At 52.6% G+C, this 23,837-nt stretch overlaps 1 protein-coding gene across 2 annotated transcripts in view; it reads right to left on the bottom strand.

Annotated features, from left to right (window-relative positions):
- Positions 1 to 22,968, bottom strand: part of Myom3 (myomesin 3) — a 47,541-nt gene extending 24,573 nt beyond the window's left edge. Inside the window, exons 1-16 of one of the 2 annotated variants that reach the window (XM_040756359.1) lie at positions 22,821 to 22,968; positions 20,368 to 20,546; positions 19,509 to 19,589; positions 18,076 to 18,235; positions 17,299 to 17,456; positions 13,955 to 14,023; positions 13,776 to 13,871; positions 13,013 to 13,101; positions 10,812 to 10,856; positions 10,380 to 10,520; positions 8,013 to 8,174; positions 7,252 to 7,393; positions 6,354 to 6,553; positions 5,185 to 5,238; positions 4,684 to 4,811; positions 1,462 to 1,645 (exon numbers count right to left, since the gene is read on the bottom strand). In XM_040756359.1, the coding sequence (XP_040612293.1) occupies positions 1,462 to 1,645; positions 4,684 to 4,811; positions 5,185 to 5,238; positions 6,354 to 6,553; positions 7,252 to 7,393; positions 8,013 to 8,174; positions 10,380 to 10,520; positions 10,812 to 10,856; positions 13,013 to 13,101; positions 13,776 to 13,871; positions 13,955 to 14,023; positions 17,299 to 17,456; positions 18,076 to 18,235; positions 19,509 to 19,589; positions 20,368 to 20,528 (1,870 nt within the window). In that variant the 5' untranslated portion in view covers positions 20,529 to 20,546; positions 22,821 to 22,968. The remainder of the gene's footprint in view (positions 1 to 1,461; positions 1,646 to 4,683; positions 4,812 to 5,184; positions 5,239 to 6,353; positions 6,554 to 7,251; positions 7,394 to 8,012; positions 8,175 to 10,379; positions 10,521 to 10,811; positions 10,857 to 13,012; positions 13,102 to 13,775; positions 13,872 to 13,954; positions 14,024 to 17,298; positions 17,457 to 18,075; positions 18,236 to 19,508; positions 19,590 to 20,367; positions 20,547 to 22,820) is intronic. The other variant, XM_013120180.3, reaches the window with a different exon arrangement.
- Positions 22,969 to 23,837: the final 869 nt, after the last annotated feature.

Here is a 23,837-nt window from a genome sequence, read left to right on the forward strand (position 1 = left end):
GTCTTTAACTTTAATCTTAAAAAAAAAACAAAAACCAAAAAGAAAAAAAAACAACTCGATTTTCTTTTCTTGAAAATTCTCTACTGATTTTCATGGTTCCCAAAGACCAAATTGCTTGAGTTGGGACTCCCATGATTTAGTAAATAGATGGTTGTTTGTATGTACATTTTGAGATATACAAGTGTTCATGGGTAGATGGAAGAATGGATGGTGGTATGTGTGTATATGTGTGTATGTGTGTATGTATATGTGTGTGTGTATGTATATATGTGTGTGTATGTGTGTATGTATATGTGTGTGTATGTGTGTGTGTATGTGTGTATGTGTGTATGTATGTGTGTATGTATGTGTGTATGTATATATGTGTGTGTATGTGTGTGTGTGTAGATGTGGGCATGTGTAGGCTCATATATCTGAATGCTTGGTCACCAGGGAGTGGAACTGTTTTAAAAGATTACAAGGATTAGGAGGTGTGGCCTTGTTGGAGGAAGTGTGTCACTGAGGGTGGGCTTTGAGGTTTCAAAAGCCTGTACCAGACTCAGCCTCTCTCCTGCCCCTGTCTGCCTGTATGCAGCCATCCTTCCTGCCATTGTGATAACGGATTAACCTCTGAAGCTGTAAGGAAGCCTCCAATTAAGTGCTTTTTAAATAAGAGCTGCCTTGGTCATGGTACGGTGTCTCTTCATAGCAGTAGAACAGTGACTATGACACACACATATATACAATTTACACATAATATGTATGTTTGTGTATATATATTATATATATGTATGTATATATGTATATATTATTGAAGCAGGGCAAATCCAGGGCTTTGTAGTGCTCTCCGGCTGAGATCTGCAGCCACCAGATCTTTCAAGAGATGAAAGATGGCTGCTCCAGGGAGCCCTTGGAGCTTCTTGGAGAGCAGAGAACCCCAGATTCCAGAGGCTTTGAAAGAATGGGGGCCTTGATAAATTGGGATGGAGCTGCCATGGGGGAAGACTCAGGAGGAGTCAGAAGTTGGGGTGACAGTCACCAGGGACCCCAGAATGGGAAGCGTGGCAAGTAAGAACACCAGGTCTGCCTGGAGAGCAGTTCTCACATGGGACTGTCTGGCCACTTGTGGAGGAAGGCAGGGGTGGGGGTGGGTAGGGGGAGAGGGGTGAGGGGTGAGGGCTGCACAGGAAGTCCATCCGTTTAAGAGGCTCAGGACACCTTCAGAACTGAAGGACACTTCCTCACACTCCTGTGCTAAACTCAGTTGGAGTCTGTCACCTGCGAACCATTGATCTGGGGACAATGCCCATCCCTTCCCAAGCCTGCTGCCCAGAAAAATGCAATTTCTGATAACTCAAAACATTGCTTTTCAGCTTCAGTGGCAGGGAAGCGGGCAATGCTCTTGCTGAAGCCTGAGTTCCATCCCAGGTTTGACAGTCTGGATAGCCTGCCTTCCCTTCATGGAGCAGCATCACTTGGTACCTGGCTTGCTCTTCAGGGCAATGGGCTCGCTGGGCTCAGAGGGATCGCTCATGCCATGCTGGTTCAAGGCTCGCACCCTGAAGACATACGATTTTCCTTTCTCCAAGTCCAGGAGGGCAAATCTTGGGGACTTGATGGGTGTTTCTGAGTTGATGGCCTCCCAGGTTCCACTACCTATGATGGACTGGAGAGTAAGAGAGATTAGCGTTGGTTTAGTGGCTGCTGGAGCCTGGTTGTGGGCTGGGCTCTTCCCTGCAGGCTCTCAGAGCAGCTGTCTGCAGCTTGGATGACTCCTGGGCACCTGATCTCTCTGATGTCTGGGGAGCCCCTCACGGGAGTCCTGGCCAGCACTAACTGTGAGTTCCAGTGAGTTCCAGTGTGGCTCACACAGCGTTAATGGCATTAATACCTGCAGTCCCTTGGGTCCAGACCATTGGAACAATGGGGCCACAATAGGCCCAAACCTGCGCTTTAGCACGAAACCACCTTCAAAACACATCCAGGGTCCAGTTCTAACTCCCCAGTACACCCGTGGCCCAGGCCAGCCTTAGCTGCTGCTCGAATTACTTAACTAGTCTCACTGACCCCTCCCATTCTGACTTCAGCTTTTTTTTTTCTTCCCTTCCTTCCCCCTTTCTCCTTTCTCTTTATTTCTTGTATCTTTTTTTTTTTGTGGTTGTTGTTAAAAATTTCTATTTTATTATTTTGTGTGTGAGAGTACCCAGAGGCCAGCAGGGTGCAACCAATCCCTTGGAAGTGGAGTTACAGGTGTTTGTGAAGAGCTGGGATCTGAACTCTGGTCTTCTGATGGAGCAGTCAGGACTACTAACTGCTGAGACATCTTTCTAGCCCCCTTTTTTTATTTGTTTGTTTGTTTTTGAGACAAGGTTTCTCTGTGTAGCCCTGGTGGTCCTGGAACTTGCTTTGTAAACCAGGCTGGCCTTGAACTCACAGAGATCTGCCTGCTTCTGCCTCCCAAGTGCTGGGATTAAGGGTGTGTGCCACCATGCCCAGCCTTCCCCTTTGGTTTTTGAGACAGGGTCTCATGTAGCTCAGGCTGGCCTAGAACTCATTCAAAGGTGGCCTTGAACTCTTGAATCCTCCTGCTGGTATCTTCTCAGTGCTGAGATTATAGGCATGCACCACCATGCCTCACTCTAGTCTTTTCCTCAGTGGCTGTCAGTGGATTTTTATAGCAACAGGCCCCTGTCTGCTCAGAACCCTTTCAGGCTCCCATGTCCTTCTGACCTGTTACCAGACACTTCCCTGTGACTTGCTACCTATCTGGCCACCATTCATTTTCCTTTCTCTAGTACATTATATCTAGGTCTTCCTGTTGTCCTCCAGAGGCCCAGGTCCTATCTCCAGGCCTTTGTACTTACTGGAGCCTGTACCAGGAATGTTCTGGAATACTCTTGACTCTTACTAAGAGCTCACCTTCTGGGTAGGCCTCCATTCATACATGAGACTTCAGAGGCCTCCCCTGTTTTCTGTCTTATTCCTTAGCCATTCCTACTAGACAGTGGACTCTTGTCCTCGTTTTTACAGCCTCTGCTTGTCTCTCAGCCCTCCCCACCTCACCATATTCCAGGGCCAGGATTGGTTCCAGCCCATGGGAGAATGGATGACTCAGCCAACGAATCCTCAGGAAATCCCTGCAAGATGGATGTTAATTTCCACACCAGGGAGGGAATGTAGGTGTTGAGACTCTTTGATAACGTGTCTGAAATCACCCGCCCAGCAAGATGCGGACGGGGCACGTAAACTTGGGCGTAGGCGACACCAGTTCAGCTCATTCTCTGCTGTATCAGGGGCTCAGAAGGTAACCACTGCTCCTGAGCTTCTGGTGGGATGGAGGGTGGGAAGCCACAGTGAGGACCCCCTGACCCTGTCTCCCTGGCTCTCCTTCTCCAAGGTCCTCATAGCCTTCAGGGTTTAGGACGCACCGAAACAATTGCCACAGGCATCAGTGCACGCTACATTGTACTTCATGTGTGCCAGGGGCCGTTCTCTGAACCCTCAGATGACAAACACCTCAGACCTGCGAGGTGTGTGTTACTTGTTATGTTATTATGTATCGTTATTATAAACACTGTACCAGACTAGAAACTGAGGCACAGAAGGAGTAACACGACTCGCTCAAGGTCACACTGCTACTGATTAGCAGAGGCAGCCTTTGAACCCAGGTAGCCCTTACTCCAGAGCCCAGGAAACAAAGTGTCTCTTTCGTGTGTATGCTTGTGGGCTTGTTTGTGGTGTGTACATGTGTCTGCGTGTAGGTCTGTGTGTGTGTGTAGGCCAGATGTTGACAATGGAAGACTTCTTCAAGTGTTTTCCTCTCTCTCTCTCTCTCTCTCTCTTTTTTCTGTGATTCTTTTTGAAAAAGGATTTCTCTGTGTAGATTTTGTAGACCAGGCTGGCTTCGAACTTACAGAGATGCACCTGCCTCTGCCTCCTCAGTGCTGGGCTCAAAGGTGTGTGCCACCCCCCCCCCCAGCTATCCCTGGACGTTTTAAATTCATGCATTCAGCTAAGTTGTTATGTCGTCTGCTAACTCAGACTCTGCCTTTGGGGAGGTGAGTGAGCCGCAGTACTACCCTTGGCTATGTGTGACATGCTCTCCCATTCCCCAGGGCAGACTTTCCAATACAGGACGGAGGACACTGAGCTGCAGCGAGCTTGGCTCAGACTCATACAGCAGAGTCTGGGTTTGACTGGATCCCATCAATGCTGTCTTCTGCTTGGGCAGAAAGAAGGTACCCACTTCCGCCAGGGCCACCCTCTTCCGCCAGGGCCACCTTCCTCCCCCCTCCTTCCCAGTCTCCCTGCTCCATCTCTGTCCCTAGTGAGGACCTTTACCTAGTGCCCCAGTCTGGTGAATAAAAGCCTCCCTTCCCACCCAACATGGCCTTGGATGCTGGGTCCCAGGTCCCTGTGCCATTGACCTGGAGGTTGGGAGATGCCTAGGAAACCAGTGGATCTCATCATAGTTACTGACCCTAGGGAGCATTATCTAGGGAGCTTTGGCTTTCAACACAAAAAGGCCACATAGTCCATCCTCCTGTCTCAGAGTAAGGCTTAACTCAGGCCCTTCCAGGCTGTAAATTCTCATGTCTGAAGACCCCAAAGTTGTTCCTGGGGTTCTCCACTGCCTCCACCCCAGGTCCCACAGCTGCCTATGTCTTAGGCTATCCTGGGGCTGTTTCTCAGTCCCATCTGTACCTTTTCCAGGGAGTAAGTCAGTGGGGCTCGACCTCGGGGGCGAGGCTCCTCCCAGCTCAGAACTGCATAGGCCTCTCTGATTTCACTGGCGTGGACATTGGTTGGGGCTGAGGGAATGGTCACAGCGTCTGGAATCCAGAGTCATTAAGAGAGAGATGAGTGTGCCCTCAAAGACCCCTAATCTCAGCCCCGCATTCCACAGAGGGTGCTAGGAGCATGATGGGGGAGGGGGGCAGAAGATGGTCCCAGCTCACCCAGCAAACCTAGACAGAGCCAGCCCCAGATGCTGGTCCTTTGAGGCCCTGCCCAGGGCTCCTCCTTGTAAGTCATTTATTCCACAGCAAGACAGGCTACGGGGACCCCATATTTGGTTTTCTGTGAGTAGATTCTCCCACATCCTTAACACAATAGCTTCCCTGTTCTGCTAGCCAATGAACGCATGTCCCAGCTTCGAGGATGTTGGCTCCAGGGGCACAGCTGGGGAAGGTCGGTCTCACGTACCTTCGAAATCATTCTTGCTGATGGTGATCTTGCTGCCCAGGTCAAAGGGAATCTCTAGGAGGCAGAAAGGAGCACAGGGGATTGGGTCAGTAGCCAGCTAGTCACCTCAGGGTCTGTATCAGGCCTGCCTGGTTCTGCTTGACCTGGCATTCCTGGTCATGTAGCTTCAGGAGTGGGCCTTTGGGCCTGGCTTTCTTGGAGTCCAAAGTGGGCCCTGTTGCTCTTGGGGCAGATGGAGACAGACACAAAAGCCGTGTGCATAGACTTCATAGAGTTGGAGCAAACCCAAGGCATGGAAACCTGTAAGAGCTGGGAGAGTTGTGTCTCTAACACCCCCAGAGGTGGGGCTGAGGACAGAGTGATTGCCTCCCTTGGACTGGGGGCACCTGAGGTAGCAGCTGTGTCTCCCAGTGACGGGTCCGGTGCCTCTCACCAGACGACCTGTTTCTTCCCCCTCAGGGCAGGTGTTCCTAAAAGCAGTCCTATGCCTCCTGTACCAGACTAAGGGTATTTAAGAATCAGACTGTGAGCTCTCTTCAAATTAGAGCTGGGCAGTGCCTTTTTTTTAAATCTCAGGCTAGGGCTTCCTGGGGGTTGAGTTGTGTGTCCCTGTGATGGTTGGTGTTAGATTGTCAACTTGACAGGATTTACAATCACCATGGAAACAAACAAATGTGCCTATGAGGGGGCCAAATGAAGTGGAGAGGTGCATCCTAAATGTGGTGTGTGTGTGTGTATATGTGTGTGTCACCATTCTTTTTAATTTTTTAAAATTTTATGTGCATTGGTGTTTTGTCTGCATGTGTGTCTGTGTGAGTGTGTCAGGTCCCCTGGAACTGGAGTTACAGACAGTTGTGAGCTGCCGTGTGACACCATTCTGTGGGCTGAGGTTCTGGACTTAGTAAAAAGAAGAGACTGAGATGCCCGTGGTGGCGGTCTCTCTCTCTCTCTGCTTCCCCACCAGCTGCTCTGTGCTCCTAGGGCCGTGGCTCTCCTGCTGTGAGGGACTGGGAGCCCAGAGAGCCCTTCCCTTCTTATGTTATATTTTCTAGGTGTTTTTGCCACCGCAGTGACCATGGGAACCAGGCCACCTCTTTCCTAGTGAGACAGTCTATTCTGAGTGTCCTGACCGGGTCCCCGCAGTGTCCCCTCAGGATCTCCATACTCACCTGTCTTCCTCTGGACCGCATCATGGTCACCCATGACAACTGCTTCTGAGGCTTTGGAAGGCAGGCTGCTGCCGGCCTTGCTGATGGCACGCACGCGGAATCGATACCTCTGCCCTTCAGTGAGGCCTTGGATGGGGCACCGACACGTTCCCCCAGGGGCCATATGGCAGGTCACCCATTCCTCCGAATCACCCTGGCATCTGTGGAAACAGAGCCTGGCTTTCAGCTCTCCACAGTCTGAGCCCCTACAGGGCCTGTTTCCTGCAGGTAGGCCACAGCTGCCTTCTGCCTGGGCGTGGCTTCTCCCCCCACTTAGAAGCCTTGCTCCTGCCTGGGCCTAGAGGCCTTTCACCATCTACCACCATGACCGGAAGATCCAGTGCCTCTGGAAAGCTTGTTGTGTCCCTGACACCACAGCACGAGCTTCACCCTCTGCTGCTCTGCCTCCCTTCTGTCCCTGCGTACTTAGAGAGCTAGAGAGCCGAGCACGGGCACACACAGAAGTCACCGGTTCCTCTTCTCTTAGGCCTGGTTTTCTCCCTAGCACCGGCTTCAGTATTCACAGCACATGAAGCAGGTAGGGAGTTCTGTGTCTCCATCCATCCTACCCCCCTCTCAAGAGTGTCTCTCTCTGGGATCTGACCTAGCCACCAATTTCAAAGGTACACAGGCGTCAGAGTACTTAACAGTTTTGTCCGAGAATTCTAGGCATCAGTGTGAAAGAGATTTGGAAAACTGTCCCTAAACTGTTTCTTACTGCTAGCCCCTAGCCCTCTTCTGAGAATCAGGGATGACAGACCTAACACCAGTTATATTTTTCCTACCTTTTGTATCCCCCCACCAAGTTGTTTGTCATTATTCTGTCTACGGGGCTTTGCCACACCAGAATGCAACTCACAGCTCAATGGAGTAGCCAGTGATGACGCTACCCCGGGTGTTGCTGGGTGGGGTCCAGGTCAGGGTCAGGCAGTCTCTATGCACATTCAGGCACTGGATATTTAACGGGGAACCTGGGGCTCCTGGCTTCTCAGCTGCAGCATCTGAACCCCAGGACAGGGAAAGAAAAGGGGTTCATCCTTGGCCTGAGACCATTTGCCAGCTAGACCATCCCCAGCCCCTGTCTGGCCTCCTCTTCCCTTGAGTCGAAGACCAGTGACTGGGGTCTAACCTGGCTCCCACTAGTCAGCAGCATCTGGGGGAGGAGCGTCGTATCTTTTATTAGGTGCCGTTTCATACTGGGCACCTGAACATCTGACACAATTAATCTGGGAACTCCAGAGTAACCTCCGTTTCCGAACTGAGAAACCGAGTCTCACAGAGGGAAAATAACACGTTCAAGGACACCCAGCTCACAGAGTGACCAAGCCAGGGGTTGAACACAGGCAGGGTTAAGACACCAGAAACGGAATTCAGTGATCAGAACCTCCCAACACTGTACAGAACCCTCCCTCCCCCCGGTCCCCACCATGTCTCCTATAGGAGAGCGTGGAGGCTTGGCTGTGCTTCTTAGGACCCACAGGATGCTACTGCAGGGACCTGTAGAGACCAACCCAACATCCTCATCTTATAGCAGAGGAACCCAGGGGCCTTGGTTGAAGCCTCCCCTGCAGAGCTGTGGCCTCTGGTTCCAGCTGCCCCTCTTGACCCACCACCCCTTACCTCTTATAAAGACATAAGCACTCTGCTCCTGCGGCCCAAAGGGGGAGGAAACCCGGATTGTGTGGAGCCCCTCGTCCTCCTTGTAGGCACAGGACACCTTCACAGTCGCCTGGCGGTCTGCGTAGAGTATCTGCCTGCGTGTTGAAGACCTCAGTAGCTTGCCTGTGGAGGGGAAGATGGCCCAGTGTGAGCTAATGGGGGATCCTGGCCTCACCCAGGAGCTCAGAGAAGCTCCGGGCTCCAGAGGCACAGACCAGGTGTGTGTGTGTGTGTGTGCGTGAGAGAGAGAGAGAGATAGATAGATAGATAGATAGATAGATAGATAGATAGATAGATAGATAGATAGAGAGAACTTGTGTGGCTGCAGGCTGAGGCTCGGGTTGGTGGTAGAGGTGGATATCACTGAGGACTTTCAGAAATCTGTCACTGTGGACTCTAAACTCTCCTCTAAGAGATTTGGAGGATGGGATCAGGGCTCAAGGGGAGACTAAAGGCTTAGGAAGATAATAAGCAGGTGAGGAACTAGGAGTTCTGTGGGAAAAAGAGACAAGCCTGCATGAGGCCTGGCAACTCAGCAGGAGACTCACTGGATGGAAATAGTGATTTTTTTTAAAGATAAATTCTCATGTAGCCTGTGTGTCCATCAGACTTCTGATCCTCCTGCCTCTGCCTCCTGAGTGCCGGGGTGACGGGCATATGCTTTCATGCCCTATTTGTTTATGTGGTCCTGGGGATGGAAGCCAGGGCTTCAGGCTTGACAGGCAAGCACACTATCAAAAGTCCACGACTGGCACTTTAATGTGGGAGTGAACTGACTGAGAGACGCGAGCTCAGTCAAGGGCCAGGGTCTCACACAGCGAGGTGGGCAGAGAGCTGCTCAAGAGGACAGAGCTTAGCAGGGAGACTCGGGGATCTGTGAGGAGGACCTTGAGTGGGGCTCTGGGAATGGCCTTGCCCTGAGCTGCCTTCGAGAACAGTCCTTTCTCGTCTCCAAGGTCCCTCCCTCCTGTTAGCACTCTATTTTGAATGATGGACAGGTTTGGGAAAACACATAGGTCTTGTTATTGCAGCTGTCCACAGAGCTCCTCCACCCCACCCCCAACAGGTGCTACCTCCCTGGGCTCAGGGTAAGGGCATGGGGGGGGGGAGACTGTGCTCCTTGTCCTTAAGCTGCAGGCCGGGCCACAGTCAGGACCAGAGGGCCAGCTGCCTTCTGTCCTCAGAGTAGCCTGCTCTAGTCTTTCTCTGGGCCACCCTGGAGCTCTTGATCTTGAACACACACATGCATACACACACATACACATGTATGTACACTTGCTCATACACCGTCTTCAAAAAGCCTGGGGTGAGCTACACAGCCTGTCTATCCCCTGGCCTTGGCCTCTGGTCCCTTTGTCTTAAACATCATTGCTCATTCCAGGGTGGAGGTGACACATGAAGTTGGTACCTGACCACAGCCACGTGGGTAGACCTCACTAACAGTGGCTATATGGCTTCTCTGACACACAGCTCCCTAAGTCCATGCTGTCTCTACCCACTCCTGGACCTGACTTCAGAGTGGAGTCTTGGAGTCCAAAGTGGGCCATGTTGCTCTTGGGGCAGGTAGAGACAAGACAGGAGTTGGAGCAAATCTGAGGGTGATTTCTAAGAGCTGGAGAGAACTATGCTCCTAACATCCCCAGAGATGGTGCTCTTGAGGGCAGACTGATCACCTCCCTCAGACTGAGGGCACCTCAAGAAGCAGCCATGATCCTCCCTGGACAGCCATCTCCTAGGGATGGGTCTGGTGCCTTCCATCAGACTGTTTCTTCTCCTCAGAGTAGGCATTCCTAAGGACCGGACTGAGCCTCCTCCATCAGACTAGGGATGCTTAAGGGTAAGACTGTGAGCTCAGGGTGTGCCTGTGGGGGATTATCTAGACTGCATTCATTGAGGTGCCACAGGAGCAGAACCTTCCCCTGACTGGGTCCTGGACTGTCTAAGCAGAAAAGGGCACTGGGCAGCAGCTAGCATCCATCACCCACTCTCTGCTGCCTCCCTAGCTGTGGATGGGATATGACCACCAGATGTTTCTGGCATCCAGCCATGGGAGACTGAACCCTTGAGCTGTGAGCTGAAATCAACCCTTTCTCCCTTAAGCTGCTATTGTCAGGGTGTTGTAGCAACAGGAGAAGAAACGAGGCAACTCGTGACCCCACTTGGTTGTGCCCATCACTTCTCTGGCACTGCCTGGGGGAGGGGCATGGCGGACTCCCATGGTGGGGGGGTGAGGCGGGGGTGGGGTGGGGGGTGAGGTAGGGGTGGGGTGGGAGGGTGCCCCTGCTTTGGGAGGGGGTGGAGCTCTGCCTCAGAAGGCCATGGCCTCACCGTCTCTGAACCACTGGATTCTCTGCTCAGCTTCTAACACATCGTCTGAGAACAAACAAGTCAGGGAGAAGGGCTCTTTCTCTCGGACAAAGATTGGCTTCAACACCGATGTAAATTCCACGCTGGGGCCAAACATAGATCCTGGGTGGGGACAGAAGCATGAGATGAAAGTCTTTTGAGACACTGGCCTGTCCCAGGGTCTGAATGGGAGTGAGGACTCTTCTGGCCTGTTCCCGTTCCTCTGGGTCAGGATTCACAGTTCTCAAAGTTGCATCAGCAGGGAAAGATGTACTGGGGTAGGAGGAGGGAACCATGTAAGTCAGCATGTCGGTTGGGGATCTGCGCCTGTGACAGCCTTTGCGGGCAACAGTGGCAGTTCTGAGAAGGTCACGGGGATCCCAGATACCACGTTCTCATCCCCAACCCACTTACGTTTAAAGATCTCTGAATCGAACCCAGCGTCTTTCTCCAGGTAAGCTGCAAAAATAAGGCAAACACAGCTGGAGAGGACTCAGACCTCACAATCCTATACATTTGGGGACGTGGTGTTGGGTGTGGATGTGAGCTCTGGCTTGTTAGTGATCCCTGCAGTTCCTCTGGGGAAAGTCATTTACGTGCCTGTGCCCAGTTTCCTCACCAGTAAAATGGGAGCTGTGGTTGCTCCCTGATGGTGTGGGTTATGAACAAACTGGTTTCTATGAATAAAGTCCCAATTCAGCACCCTGCACATAGTAGGTGCTTCATAAATGCTGGGTTTCCCCCTCTGTCTGGACTTGCTGACAGGATCACACTGTCCTCAAAGGGGGCAATCCCCGTCAGAGACTCTGGGCTTCCTGGAGGTATCATCACTGGCAGAGACTGGAGGTTCAGAGTGAGACAGATGTGAGCCCTAGAGACAGCTAAGAGCAGTTGCCCTAGTACTTAACCGACAATCCTCATAGATGGAGAAACCGAGGCAGTGTCACCCAGCTAGCCCCAGCAGCCCGAGCATGATACGACCCTGGTCCCCAGAGTGAGGTCCTGAAAGGGTAGGGGCAGGTTCCAGGTGGTACACAGAGCTGGTGGGAGACTCAGTGTTAGACCCCAGGGTCCTGTCTCCCAGCACAGGAACATGCACAGAGACACCCCCACCTATGTCACCATGGAGATGACAGAGGGCAGCAGTAGTATCTGAGAGCTAATGCCTCGGGCAGGGATTCTTGAATTGCTGGCCTTGATGGAAAGAGGGAGGGCAGGAGTATGGAAAGAGGGAGGGAGGGTGTAGTGTATGACCAGTGTGTGACCTTGGCCTTCACTCTGGGCACGGCCTATGGGGCAGCTCAAATGTCTACATAGAGAACCAGAATGGGTGACGGGGACAGCTGCCTCCCAAGAGCTATCTCAGGAATGTACAGAGGGTAGGACTGCAAAGGACAGTTTAGCAAGGATTGTGACAGTCAAGAGGGCAGGGCTGGACAGCTGCCCTGGTTGGGTGGGACACACACACACACACACACACACACACACACACACACACACGCACACACACGCACACACGCACAGGGGGGGGAGAGAGAGAAGGGGAGGGAGAGAGGGAGGGAGGGAGAGAGAGAGAGAGAGAGAGAGAGAGAGAGAGAGAGAGAGAGAGAGAGAGAGAGAGAGAGAGAGAGAGAGAGAGAGAGAGAATACACCGTCTGGGGGCCTCTCACTCCAGAGCCCTGAAGGCCAGGCGTAGCATTCACAGAGGGACAGAGGGCAGCTCCCTCTCCCAGGAGTAGTGAGTGCGTCTGCATCGTTTCACCGAATGGTCACAAGCGTCTGAGGCAGAAAGCAGGACCGCGTTGTATAGGCAAGTAAACCACACCTCAGAGAGGCTAGGCGGCTTGTCCAGGCCCACACGGCTAGCTGGGGCAGAGCCAGGATGGGAACCCAGGTCTGGCTGATGTCTGAGTGTCCGATCTGCTGTGAGCTGTGATTTTTGAATGTTCATGGGACAGCATATAGGAGGGGACACATTCAGTAGGGAAATACACACGAGAAAGGCAAGAGGGACAGTGGGTCAGGGCATAAGGAGGGCTTGGACATTCCCTGTCTGTGTTCCTGGACCAGGCCACCCTCTTGGAGGCTCTCATCTGGATCAGGCTCCAACATGCTCATGGAGATGGGTAGACAAGGAACAGCTGGCTAGGTCCTCCATGGAGGTCTGTCAAGGAGCACTGAGGCCTGAAACCTAGTCTGTTCTGTCATCCACTTGGAGGGTAGTCCTCCTTTTCCAGACCATCCACATAGTTCATTCACACAAAATTTAGTGACTGGTCCATGCATGTTAGGACCCTGTAGGCAGAGCTAAGTTCAAGACCAGCGCAGGAGAGAGAGTGTATATGCTTGACGCATAAGGAGTGCTCAGGGGAAGACCTGCCTTCCTTCTCCTCCTGGTGGCTCTCCACACCAATTTCCAGGGACAGAGCTCCCTGCCTTGTCATGCTTATGCCATCGACTCACCTAGCTGTCCTTGTTAGTCTGAGGGAGGAGGCTCTCTCAGTCCAAAGAACCCCCCCCCCATTTCCCAATCTCAGCCACCACAGCCCTTTCCTCTTGTGCGACCGTAGGTCCATGGCTGTCTGCTGGCCTTGGGCAGGGATGGGTGGACTTACAGCGGATGAGGACTTTGGCGAAGGAAGAGGCCTGGCCGTAGGCATTCCTCACCAACACAGTGTAGGTGCCCGAGTCCTCAGTCATACATCTGAAAAGGAGCAGATGGGAAAGACCGGGTGGGAAGAGAGCCTGGTGGGGAAGACCCTAGGCTGCTCACTGGGTCCCCCTGGAAAATTAAGGCTACACCATCAGCCTAAAGGAAAGGGCTTTGAAAGTATCGTGTTCCGTACTGCATTCATTATTGACTGTAGAAGACCAGAGAGGTGAAGGGATTCTCCCAGAAACACACAGCAACTGAAGCTCATTGTGGCTGCTTTTGCCTCTTTCCAGGCACTGCCTCCTGCCCTATTGACATCTGCCTGTCAAAAACCAGGCACAGGGCTGCCTCCTTTCACACAGGGCGACAAACTAGCTGAGGCCTCGTGCCAGTCCATGCAGCCAGGCACAATGCCCGAATCTTCTGTGTCAGGCCTGGGTCTCGTCACCAGCCAGATCAGCCCTGTGTGTGCCCAAAAAAAGCACGGCTGGTTCCTGTCCAAGGTACCCTGATGACAGAGTAGGCAGTAGGGTGTGCCCATCTGGCCCAATCAGCAAGCCAAGAGTCCCTTGGTGTCCCTCTGTTCCCTGACACTCCAAAGAGCTGTCTTACTGGACCCCAAAGTTTCCCCTGGTCTTACACGCCTTCTGAGGATGAGGAAACCCGGGCACCAGACTTCTGCTTTGGTCTCAGTGGTGCTGGCCACACTGGGTCTGTGGTTTTACCTCCTGATCTCCAGGGTCAGCAGCCCATAGTTGTTGGTGATTCGGTACTTGCCGGCTGGAAAGAGGCGGGGATCGATCCGGATGTCATTCTTGTACCTGTGGAGACACAGTAGCTGTGGTGAGCTGGGAGGACACTGAGCTTCTCAGGCCGATTCCAGCCCCAATAATGTGCTGCTCACCAGCTGGCGACATCCAGGGAACCTTCAGTGCCGTCCTTTCCTGGGGCCTGGGAGTACACTGGGCTGGCCCTGTACCAATGAGAGCCCTACAACCTCACTCTATAACTCCTCAGGGCAGAGATTATAATTACTGTTATTTAGTTATTGAAGTTTTGAAATTGGTTCTCAGGTAGCCTAGGATAGCCTTAATTTTGAGGTGTAGCCGAGGATGACCATGAATTGCTAATACTCTTGTCCTCATCTTTCAAGTGGTGGATCACAGGTGTACAGCCACCAAGCCTAGCTGCTGCTGCTTCTCTCCCTCTCTCCTCCCCCTTTCCTCTCTCCCCCTTCGTCTCCCCTTCCTTCTCTCCTCCTCTCCTTCCTCCCTCCTCCTCCATCTCCCTCCCTCTTCCTCTACCTCCTCTTCCCCACCTCCTCCTTTATCTTCTTTGGAGACAGGGTCTCACATGATCCTAAGAGCTCAGCCTTCTGAGTGTTGGAATTACAGGCATGCGCCTCCACATCTGGCTTTCTGTTCTTAATTTTAGCTCTCAGTTAATTTACCCAAGGAACCTTAAAAGTCTGAGCAGGGAGTTGGGGTGCAGGCTCAGTGTGGAACATTTTCTTAACACACACGAGGCTGGGGTTTGTCTCAACAGCATCGAAGGCTCTTTACTACGTGGTGCCTGACACAAGCCTTGTGGGGTCTGCATCAGAGACCACCCATTGCTCTCCCATATCAGTTTCCTCCAGTCCTAAAGAAACAGGATTTGACCGGGCGGTGGTGGTGCACGCCTTTAATCCCAGCACTCGGGAGGCAGAGGCAGGCAGATCTCTGTGAGTTTGAGACCAGCCTATTCTACAAGAGCTAGTTCCAGGATTACCTACAAGCCACAGAAAAATCCTGTCTCGAACCCCACCCCAAAAAGTAAAAGAAACAGGATTTACCTTGGAGACTCCCAACATACTGCCTGCCTCCTTGTCCTCTCTGGGAGGTGTGGTCATGTAACAATGACGGACACCGGTGAGGACAGGCAGGTGCTAGCTCTGAACACACCTCCAGTATTTTTGTTGTTGTTGTTACTGTGGTGTGTGTGTGTGTGTGTGTGTGTGTGTGTGTGTGTGTGTGTGTAGTCCTGCTGGGGATTGACTCCTAGGCCCATACATGTTAGGCAGGTGCTAAACCCTGAACACACTCCCAGTATTTTTGTTGTTGTTGTTATTGTGGTGTGTGTGTGTGTGTGTGTGTGTGTGTGTGTGTGTGTGAATGGTGAATGCAGAAATTAGCCTCTTCCTGCTCAAGTGTTGGCAGTTGAGATTGAAGATGGCATCCTTGCTGCAGACAGAGGTTGCCCCAGCCTGAGGACAAGCCTTCCTTGGACCTGGCCTGTCTGTCAGGGGTGTTCTGTTTATCTCCATGGTTACAGAACAGAGGCACACCTACTCTGTCCCCAAGCTGTACCCATTTAGGAAAGGGGCCCAGCTAAGTCCCCTGTGGGGAGGGCAGTGCTTAATCTGGGTACACATCTTCTTAGGCTCCGAGGGCCAGGCCCCTAGTCCACACCTGCCAGGAACATTCCAGATACCTCAGGCTGTCCAAGCTCTGCCTTCTTCTCAAGACACAGCAGTTGTAGCTCTGGGTTGGCCTATACTGACAGATCCTCAGCCTCATACTGCCCTTCTAGCTAGAGAGGCCCCATGAAGGAGATTTTTACTATTTACCTAAATCCTACTGTTCTTTGAGATTGTGTTTGACTGGGTAGCTCAGGTCATTTGTGACCTTCCTGCTTCAGTCAGTTTCCTGAAAACAGGGATCACAGGCCTGTGTTTCTATGCTTACCTCTCCCAGTGTATTTTGATTATATTTTATTTTATTTATTTATTTTTTTCTTTTGAGACAGGGCCTTACTATGTAGCTCTGGCTGTCCTGGAACCACAACTCCTGCTTTGTCTGTCCCTGATGCCCCTCTGAGCACTGAGCTCCCCAGATACCCAGACTTGGCTTTCTCCTTCCTCTTCACTTGCAGCCCCAAGTAGAGTGCTGACTTCCACTGGGCAGCACCCTGAGAACAGCACCCCCCCCCATCTTCTAGAGGTAGCAAGTCTGTCCTCAGTGACAGCAGCTCCAGTTTGTAAAACCCAGGGTAACTGCATGTTTGAGTCCTCTCAATGCCTTTGCGTCTGGATAATGCTCAATGGTTGCTGAATGAATGGACTTTCATGACAAGCCTGTATCTCGAGCAGGGACATTACTCTTAGAGACCAGTCCCACGGTTCTGCCCCGGGATCACAGAGCCAGGAGCCCCAGGGGCCACCAGAGACGGTGTGGCTGGACAGCTTGGCCTTGGCTTCTACCTTTTCCGAAATGCTTGGCTCTGTGGGGCTGGCCTTGTTGACTGGAGCCGAAACCAATCCCCCTCCTAGAGGCTTCCATGGAATGCCTTAGATGAGGGCTGAAGAGCCAAGGTGGGTGGGGCTTGGCTGCCAGTGGACAGCTGAGGCTCTGAACCCCCACTTAGCCCAGATCTGAACTGGAAGCAGATCTCCTACTGGGGCCAGTGACTTGCACATGGGATTGCTTTGGTCTCCATGGCACCTCAGTGGCCAGCACACTGCCCCGTGTGTGGCCGGAACTGGCCAACCTGGAGGCCAGCTCCCTCGAGATGTCACTCTTGGTTATGACCGCCTACATGCTTTCCATGCTCAACTCCTTAGCACTCTGTGCTTTAAGTAACAAACAAAAACAAAACGCCCCCCCCAAAAAAGCAACAAAAACTTGCCCTGTGGCAACTGGAGAGATTTCCAAACTTGAATAAGGGGTCTTCAGCCCATTTATGAGCAGGAGACTGAGGCAAAACCAGAAACACATCAGGGAGGGTTAAGTCACATACCTGAGGCCACACTCTGACTCAGAGGCAAGAATGCTAGGCCTGACTTCAGACTCACACTCTAGAACTGAACCTGTTCTCCCAGCAGGGTCCTGCCCTCCTCCCCCTCTCCTCCATAGTGTCTGGGCTCTCTGTCCTGACTTCCAGACAGTCTCTAGAGCTGAAGACACCCAGCTTAGATCGGCTGCCTTCTCACGCCATCACAACCATATTTTTACAAGGGCTGGCTCTCCAGGGGTTCAGTTTTCCAGGCCCAGGCTGGCGGCAAGGTGACTAAGAATAACCAAGGCCTGAGGTGGCCTGAGGCTCTCAGGCAGCTGTCGTTGCTAAGTGTGTAGGGTGGGCAGAGCTCGGAGTCTGTGGGCTGTGGTCTTGCTGAGACAGAGGAACCTTGGGTGAAGGCGGAGGGTCACAAAAAACTCCAAGCGAGATGGGAGCAGAGTGAGAACTCTGTCTCCAGCCCAGGGGCCTTACCAGGAGACCTGGAATGGAGGCGAGCCCTGGACGGTGCAGGTCAGCAGCACCGTGGTGTGCTCCCAGACGGCGTGCGAGCGGAGTGGGATCCAGAACCAGGGGCCCCGGCCAGAGCACAGCTCGATCAGTTCCTTGGCCTCCCGCACCTTCTCCTCAGTCTGGAAGTGAAGGGGTGTGTGATTCCTAGGGAGCCAGGATGGCTTCCCCACAATGTTGTCCCCTCCCTTCCAGCCCCAGCGTTCAAACTCTGGCTGAGCCCTCATCCACACCACCTGGAGGCAGTGTTGCTCAGTGGGCAGGGAATGTGCTCCGGGACCAGCTACAGGGTCACAGGAGAGCCTCGCTCTCCATGACTGTAAAATGAGGATGATGAAGACATTTATTTGCTCACTGCCCCTGGGGTTGTAACGGGGAGTAGATGAGTCAGTCCATGAAAAACATGGGGCTTATGTGAAGAAGCCGCCTGAAGCGTGACCTGGGCGGTGGGGAGGGAAGTGAGACCGGACCCTGCACAGTTGTGAAGGTCTTCCAGACACTGAGAAGTCACTCTGCAAATCTAAGCTCATCTAACTTCTACCTCAGCACAGAACTGTGACAGCCACACCTGGGTCACAGACCCTCTCCCAGGTTACCCAGACAAGCGTAGGGCCTTGGGATCGGAATCCAGGGCCCAGGCCCTTTTGTGGGTGCCTTCTGAGAAGGGGATGAGAGTGAAGATAGGGCTTGTGGTGGGTGTTAGAGTCAAGGGGGGCTGGGGGCGATACCCCAGTGTCTCACCCGTTGTCGTAAGGCCTTCCAGTCGCGCCTCTGGCGCAGTAGCCTCTGGGTCCGGAGGAAGGCCATCTCCATCCGCTCCAAGTCATTGCCAAAGCCCACCCGTTTCTGTCCACGCTCCTCCAGCTCCACTGTGGCGGTCTGGCGCCTCAGCTTAGCTTCCCTGCAGGGTCAGGACTCAGACTTGGCACGCAGAGGCTGGGGCGTTTGTACTCCCCACCCCCACATGCTAGCGGTCCTTGGGAGTGTGCTTTAGGACCAAGCACAGCCTTGTATCTTCTGCTTGCAGACAGACACCTTGGGACCAGACTGCGGATTCAGCTCGGTTGGTGGCATGCTTGCCTCAAGTGCACAGAGCCTTGGGTTTGATCCACAGAATCGCATAAACTAGATGTGACAGTACGTGTTGCGGTCCCAGCACTCAGGAGAAAGGAGGACCAAAAGTTCAAGGCCACCAATGGCTGCATCGCAAGTTTGAGGCCAGCCTAGGCTACATAAAACCTTGTCTCAGGAAAGTGTGTATGTAAGTGTGCGTGCGTGCGTGCGTGCGTGTGCGTGCGTGCGTGTGTGTGTGTGTGTGTGTGTGTGTGTGTGTGTGTGTGTGTGTAGGGGGAACCTGCTTACCGTCAGAATTTAATTATATAGTTATGAATGGAGTGTGTGAGTCTGCTTAACAAACCATTAGCTGCTTTTTAATTATTATTTTTTGAGACAGGTTTTCTTTTTTCTTTTCTTTCTTTCTTTCTTTCTTTCTTTCTTTCTTTCTTTCTTTTTTTTTTTTTTTTGAGATAGGGTTTCTTTGTGTAGCCTTGTCCTGGAACTCACTCTGTAGACTAGGCTGGCCTTGAACTTGCAGAGATCTTCCTGTCTCTGCCTCCTGAGTGCTAGGATTAAAGGTATGCCACACCCAGCTTTGTGGTCTGATTTTTGCTGTGTCCAAGTGGACACGTGATCCCCTCTTCATTTCATAGGATAGGAAACTGAGGTCCAGTGACTTGCTTAAGGACAGCAGGACTGTGTCCCAGACCTCTAAGCCCAGGATCCTTCCCAAAGCCATGGTACTTCTGGAGAGGCGTCCAGGGACCTTTCCTTCCTTGTGTGAGACTTGCAATTGTCACCAGTTCTGTAACCCTTAGGCAACGCCTCTTTTACTTTCGAAGCTTTTTGGTAATGAGGATAGCCGCTTGGGGACAGTCCTTTCTTTCCTGCTGTGGGGACTCTTCTGGTGGGTTGTGTGTGTATGGGGGGGTGGGGTGTGAAGCTTGTTGTGGAGAAAGTGGCGGTTTGCATCCTGCCCAGCCCTTCTCCACCAGAAGAAGGCCCACTGTGTATCAGTGGGAGCCCAGTGATGAGGTAGGGGACAGGGGACCAGGGACCAGGGACCGGGGTCAAGACAAGACAGTCCACCCTCACCCAGGGACAGCCATATGACTCACCAGGACAACTCTGAGGAGGCTGTCAGGGCCAGGGCAGCCGCCAGGGCATAATCTGCAGAGCTGAACTGCTGTTGCTCCTCACTGCCAGGAGAAAGGGAGGTCACTGCTCGCTCTTGGGGGACTGCCTGGGGTTTCTGAGACCATGGCTGTTCACTAGGGTACCAGTAGGCACCCCTGAGTTCCTTTCTCATACAGGACCTCCTTCTTCATGCTGGGGCCTCAGAGAGCCGGGGTGTCTTGTCCACCCCAGAGGCTCCAGAGGACACGCTGTGCCTCCTCTTAGGGTCTGGATATGGGGTACCCACTAAAGGACTCAGTCCTCATTGAGATGTGACTGGACCATGGGCTGTATGTTCATCGTAAATGAATCCCCTGATGAATTCAGTTCAATGGTTTTATTGGAGGCAGAAGAAACATTTAGAGGTGAACCTGGTTGGAGGAAGTCTTTTTGGGGGGGCTTTGTCATGTCCCAGGCATCTCCTTTCTTTCTTTGTTCTTGGCTGGCTACCCTTCCACTATGATGCTTCTTCTGTCTTACCTCAGGCTCAATGCAATGGAGCCAAGACTGGAATGAACCCCATACAGGGGCTATCCAAAACAAAACAAAACAACAAAACAACAAAAAAGCCACTTCTAAAGTGTTTTCCTCAGGTGTTTTGTCAGGGTGACAAAAGTCCCCAACACACTCCCCCATCAGCCTGTGTCTGCTCTCAGACGGGGTCATTCTGATGGGGGTGGGGCATTACCTCAGAAGGTCCCTGTGCTTCCCATCTTAGATGGGAGTCTCCGGACAGCTGGGTTATGCCTCTAACTGGGGTCCTTGGGAGGGGAGGGGCTGCGGGGGGATGGGTACTCCCACCTGCTGTGGTAGGTCCGCCGCTGCACAGAAGAACCCATGTGTAGGCTGTGTTGTCTCTCCTCCTTCTGTTCCTCCTCCTGCCTGTGTTCCAGCCTGTGGACCTGCACAGCCTGGGAGGCTCGGGACTCCCCGGCGCTTCCGGGACTGTGGGGCAGAGTCATGGCTGCGAGGGCAGCAACCTGTCAAGGCCGAGGTGTATGGTCATCCTACCAGGCACCTCCCCTCCCTTCCCAAGTGCTTTGGGAGGACTCGGGAGAGAGATGCTCTTTCCCTAGAGCTGTGGTTCTCAACCTCCCTAATGCTGTGACCCTTTAACACAGTTCCTCACGTGGTGGTGACTCCCCAATCATAAAATTATTTTGTTGCTACTTCAGAACTGTAATTTTGTTGCCGTTATGAACTGTAATGGAAATATCTCATATATGACCCCCAAAGGTGTCGCAACCCTCAGGTTGAGAACCACCGCTCTAGAGGCTCACAGGAACTGAAGCCCGAGAAGGTAAAGGACTATGGTGACCGAGGCAGGCACAAGGAGAACCTGGCTTCGCTACTGTCCCACGTGCCCTGGCAGTGGGTGAACGGAACCCACCGAGGAGCAGAGCCCTGGCTGCCAGCTGCAGTCCTGTCTCTCCACCCGCTTCTCCAGGGCTTGGCTCTCTAGATGAGGAGCAACAACATGATGCTGTGGGAGGCTGATTCTAGGTCTCAGCACGGGCCGGTGTCCCCTCCTTCCTTCTAGTCCTACTCTGTGCCTTTGCAGTACTGGTTTCCTCCCCCAGCCACCCTCCCAAGCCCAACCTGAAGGTGCCACGTTAACACATGCCGTAGAGAACGTGGGTGTAACCCCACAACTCTAGTCCCTGCTTCCACGTGGGAGCCCTCGGACGGTATAACTTGGCTTCCTCATCTGTAAAATGTACCCATCACACTCCTGGGACAGGGGGACCAAAAGGTTAATTGAAAGCCTGGAGAAGTAAGTCCCATCCAAGTGTCAGACACTGCCACCTTCTTCCTTAGAAGCCTTGTAAAAATATAACAGGCCTCCTAGAACTTTCTCTCCTTTAATCCTTTTGGTGTTTTGAATCTGTACCCTACAATTTGGTTCTCATTCAGAAAGTGATTATTTCATATCCGTATGTAGGCCATACATGGCTGGGTGGGAGCGGGGTTCAGGCATATGATAGGCATATGCATTCTTCCACTGCATTAAGGTCTGGTTTCCTGTGCTGTAGCCAGCGGCCGTTAAGTGCTGCTCCGGAAGGTCTCCTGGCTCCTAGCAAGTGTTTCTGCAGAGCCAAAGGACAGTTGCCCACTTAGGCTGGCTCTGGCTCCTCCTGAATAGAAAATGTCTCCGCACAGAGAACTAGCCAGACCTGCTCATCCCACACTTCTTCCCAGACACAGGGTTGATATGGGGAGCCAGGCTCCGCTGCTGCTCCGGGACACACAGCAAAGGGTTCATGTGTTCTGGCATCAGCACTGGCTCTCTCCCTGACGAACACATCGGCCCACTGGCACTCAGCCTCCAGACCACTCCACTGTGGTGAGCCATGGATGCTTTTTAAGGCGCTGACTAAAGTGTGGGATTAATCAGGGACAGGTTTGTGGCCTCCAATGCCCTTTGAGAGGAGCTGTATTGGCTGGGCTGGAGTGGATGTATCCTGCCCAGTGGGTCGGCACAAGCTAGAACATGCAGTGACTCGCTAGATCCCCGGAGGCTGTGATGATCTGGCCCTGGTTATTGGAGGCTCTTCCTTTCCCAGCAGAGCCCCATGTCCCCATCCCCTGTGCCGGATGAGCCTGGCAGTCCTAGGATATGGAATTGCTATGGTTCCAGGCTCCCTGACTGGCTGCCCCACGAAGCAACAGCTCTGGTTCCAAGGGTAACCCCCAAGGGCCTTTTCCTTTCTTTATTTTTAGCTTTGATTTCAAGGAGGACTTACACCAGAAGACTCAGAAGACCCAGGGCTGCAAAAGTGAAATGAGGCATGGAGCTCTGGGGTCCCGTTTTCACCTGGGGTGCTACCAAACTTAAATCTCCCAAGCCTCTCCCCCAACATATTTACACACACACACAGACACACACACCCATAGCACACATATTCCCTATAGCATACACATACCCTATAACACACATACATACACACACACACACAATATACACACATCATACTCACACATTCCCTCACACTATACTATAGAGACACACTACCCCTCCCTACACAATACACATACACCATGAACACACACACACACACATCATAGACATACAAGTAAACCTATGCATAGACCACCCCCCACATCATATACTCATACACAAACCCACATACCATAGACACACACACATCACAGATATGTACACTATACACACACCATTTACACCACCCTCCATAGGTCATTCCCTGTGGAAGGTTGGGGTCTCTCTCAGACCCTGATCCCTGTATGTGACTCACAAAAGTAGCAGTGTCCACTCAGATGTCTCCAGGACAGTAAGAAGGTCCCTGGTCTCTTCCTGTCCTCTGCTCAGAGAGGACGGGTGAAGAATGTGATCTTGGAGCCTCGCACTGTCTTAAATATAGCAGCGCTGAGACAGTGTGATGACAATGGATGGGAGTTATGGTGAGGGTGGAGGCAGAGGGGAGGGCTGCGTCTTCCTGCCAGCACTGCTGGGCAGCAGCGACAGGTGGGGTGGCCCCCACTGCTCCTCCCCCACCTCTAGCCTCCTACCCCACCCCATTCCCTGCCTAGAGGGATGAGATGCCTAGGGTTCCAGCCTGGTTTGGGGAAAAGTGAAAGTTTGTTCTCAGTCAGGCAGCAATGGCACTCCCCTTTAATTCCAGCATTCGGGGAGTAGAGGCAGTCGGATCTCAGTGAGTTCAAGGCCAGCCTGGTCTGTAAATCGAGTTCCAGGCCAGCCAGGACTGTCACACAGAGAAACCATGTTTTGAAACACACACACACACACACACACACACACACACACACACACACACACACACAAAGTTTGCTCTCAATTCTCCTTCCAACTGCTGGGTGCCTTGGGGAGGGTTTTCAGCTTTCCTGTTCTGAGTTCCTTCCTGAAAGACAGAGACGTCGTGTCAGGGTATCTGGCTTCATGTAGTTATGTGACCCGAAGGTGAAAATTGTGATTCCCTCGGCTAAGGTAGAGAGAGATGTGTGGCTTCTTCTTGTCTGTCATTCCAGCAGTTACTGGCCCTGTTCCTGGTCTGCCCACAGTTGTGTGTCCGGCCTAGGAGAGGGGTTGAGGAGCCATGAGGAAGGGACATAGCTCTCCAGAGCATGAGCAGGTCTGGGAGGACTGTGACAGCTTCAGGTTGGAGAACATGGATTCTCTACTGACATCTTCTTGGGACCACAGGCACCAGGGTTAATGCCACCGCTACCCTTCCTAGAACTTCAGAGGCTGCTCCCTGGGGAGAGGGCATGAGTGGCATTGAGCTCTTCAGTCC

This window comes from Mesocricetus auratus, unplaced genomic scaffold, assembly GCF_017639785.1.
Source record: "Mesocricetus auratus isolate SY011 unplaced genomic scaffold, BCM_Maur_2.0 Super-Scaffold_100014, whole genome shotgun sequence".
In the NCBI taxonomy this organism is placed as follows: Eukaryota; Metazoa; Chordata; class Mammalia; order Rodentia; family Cricetidae; genus Mesocricetus; species Mesocricetus auratus.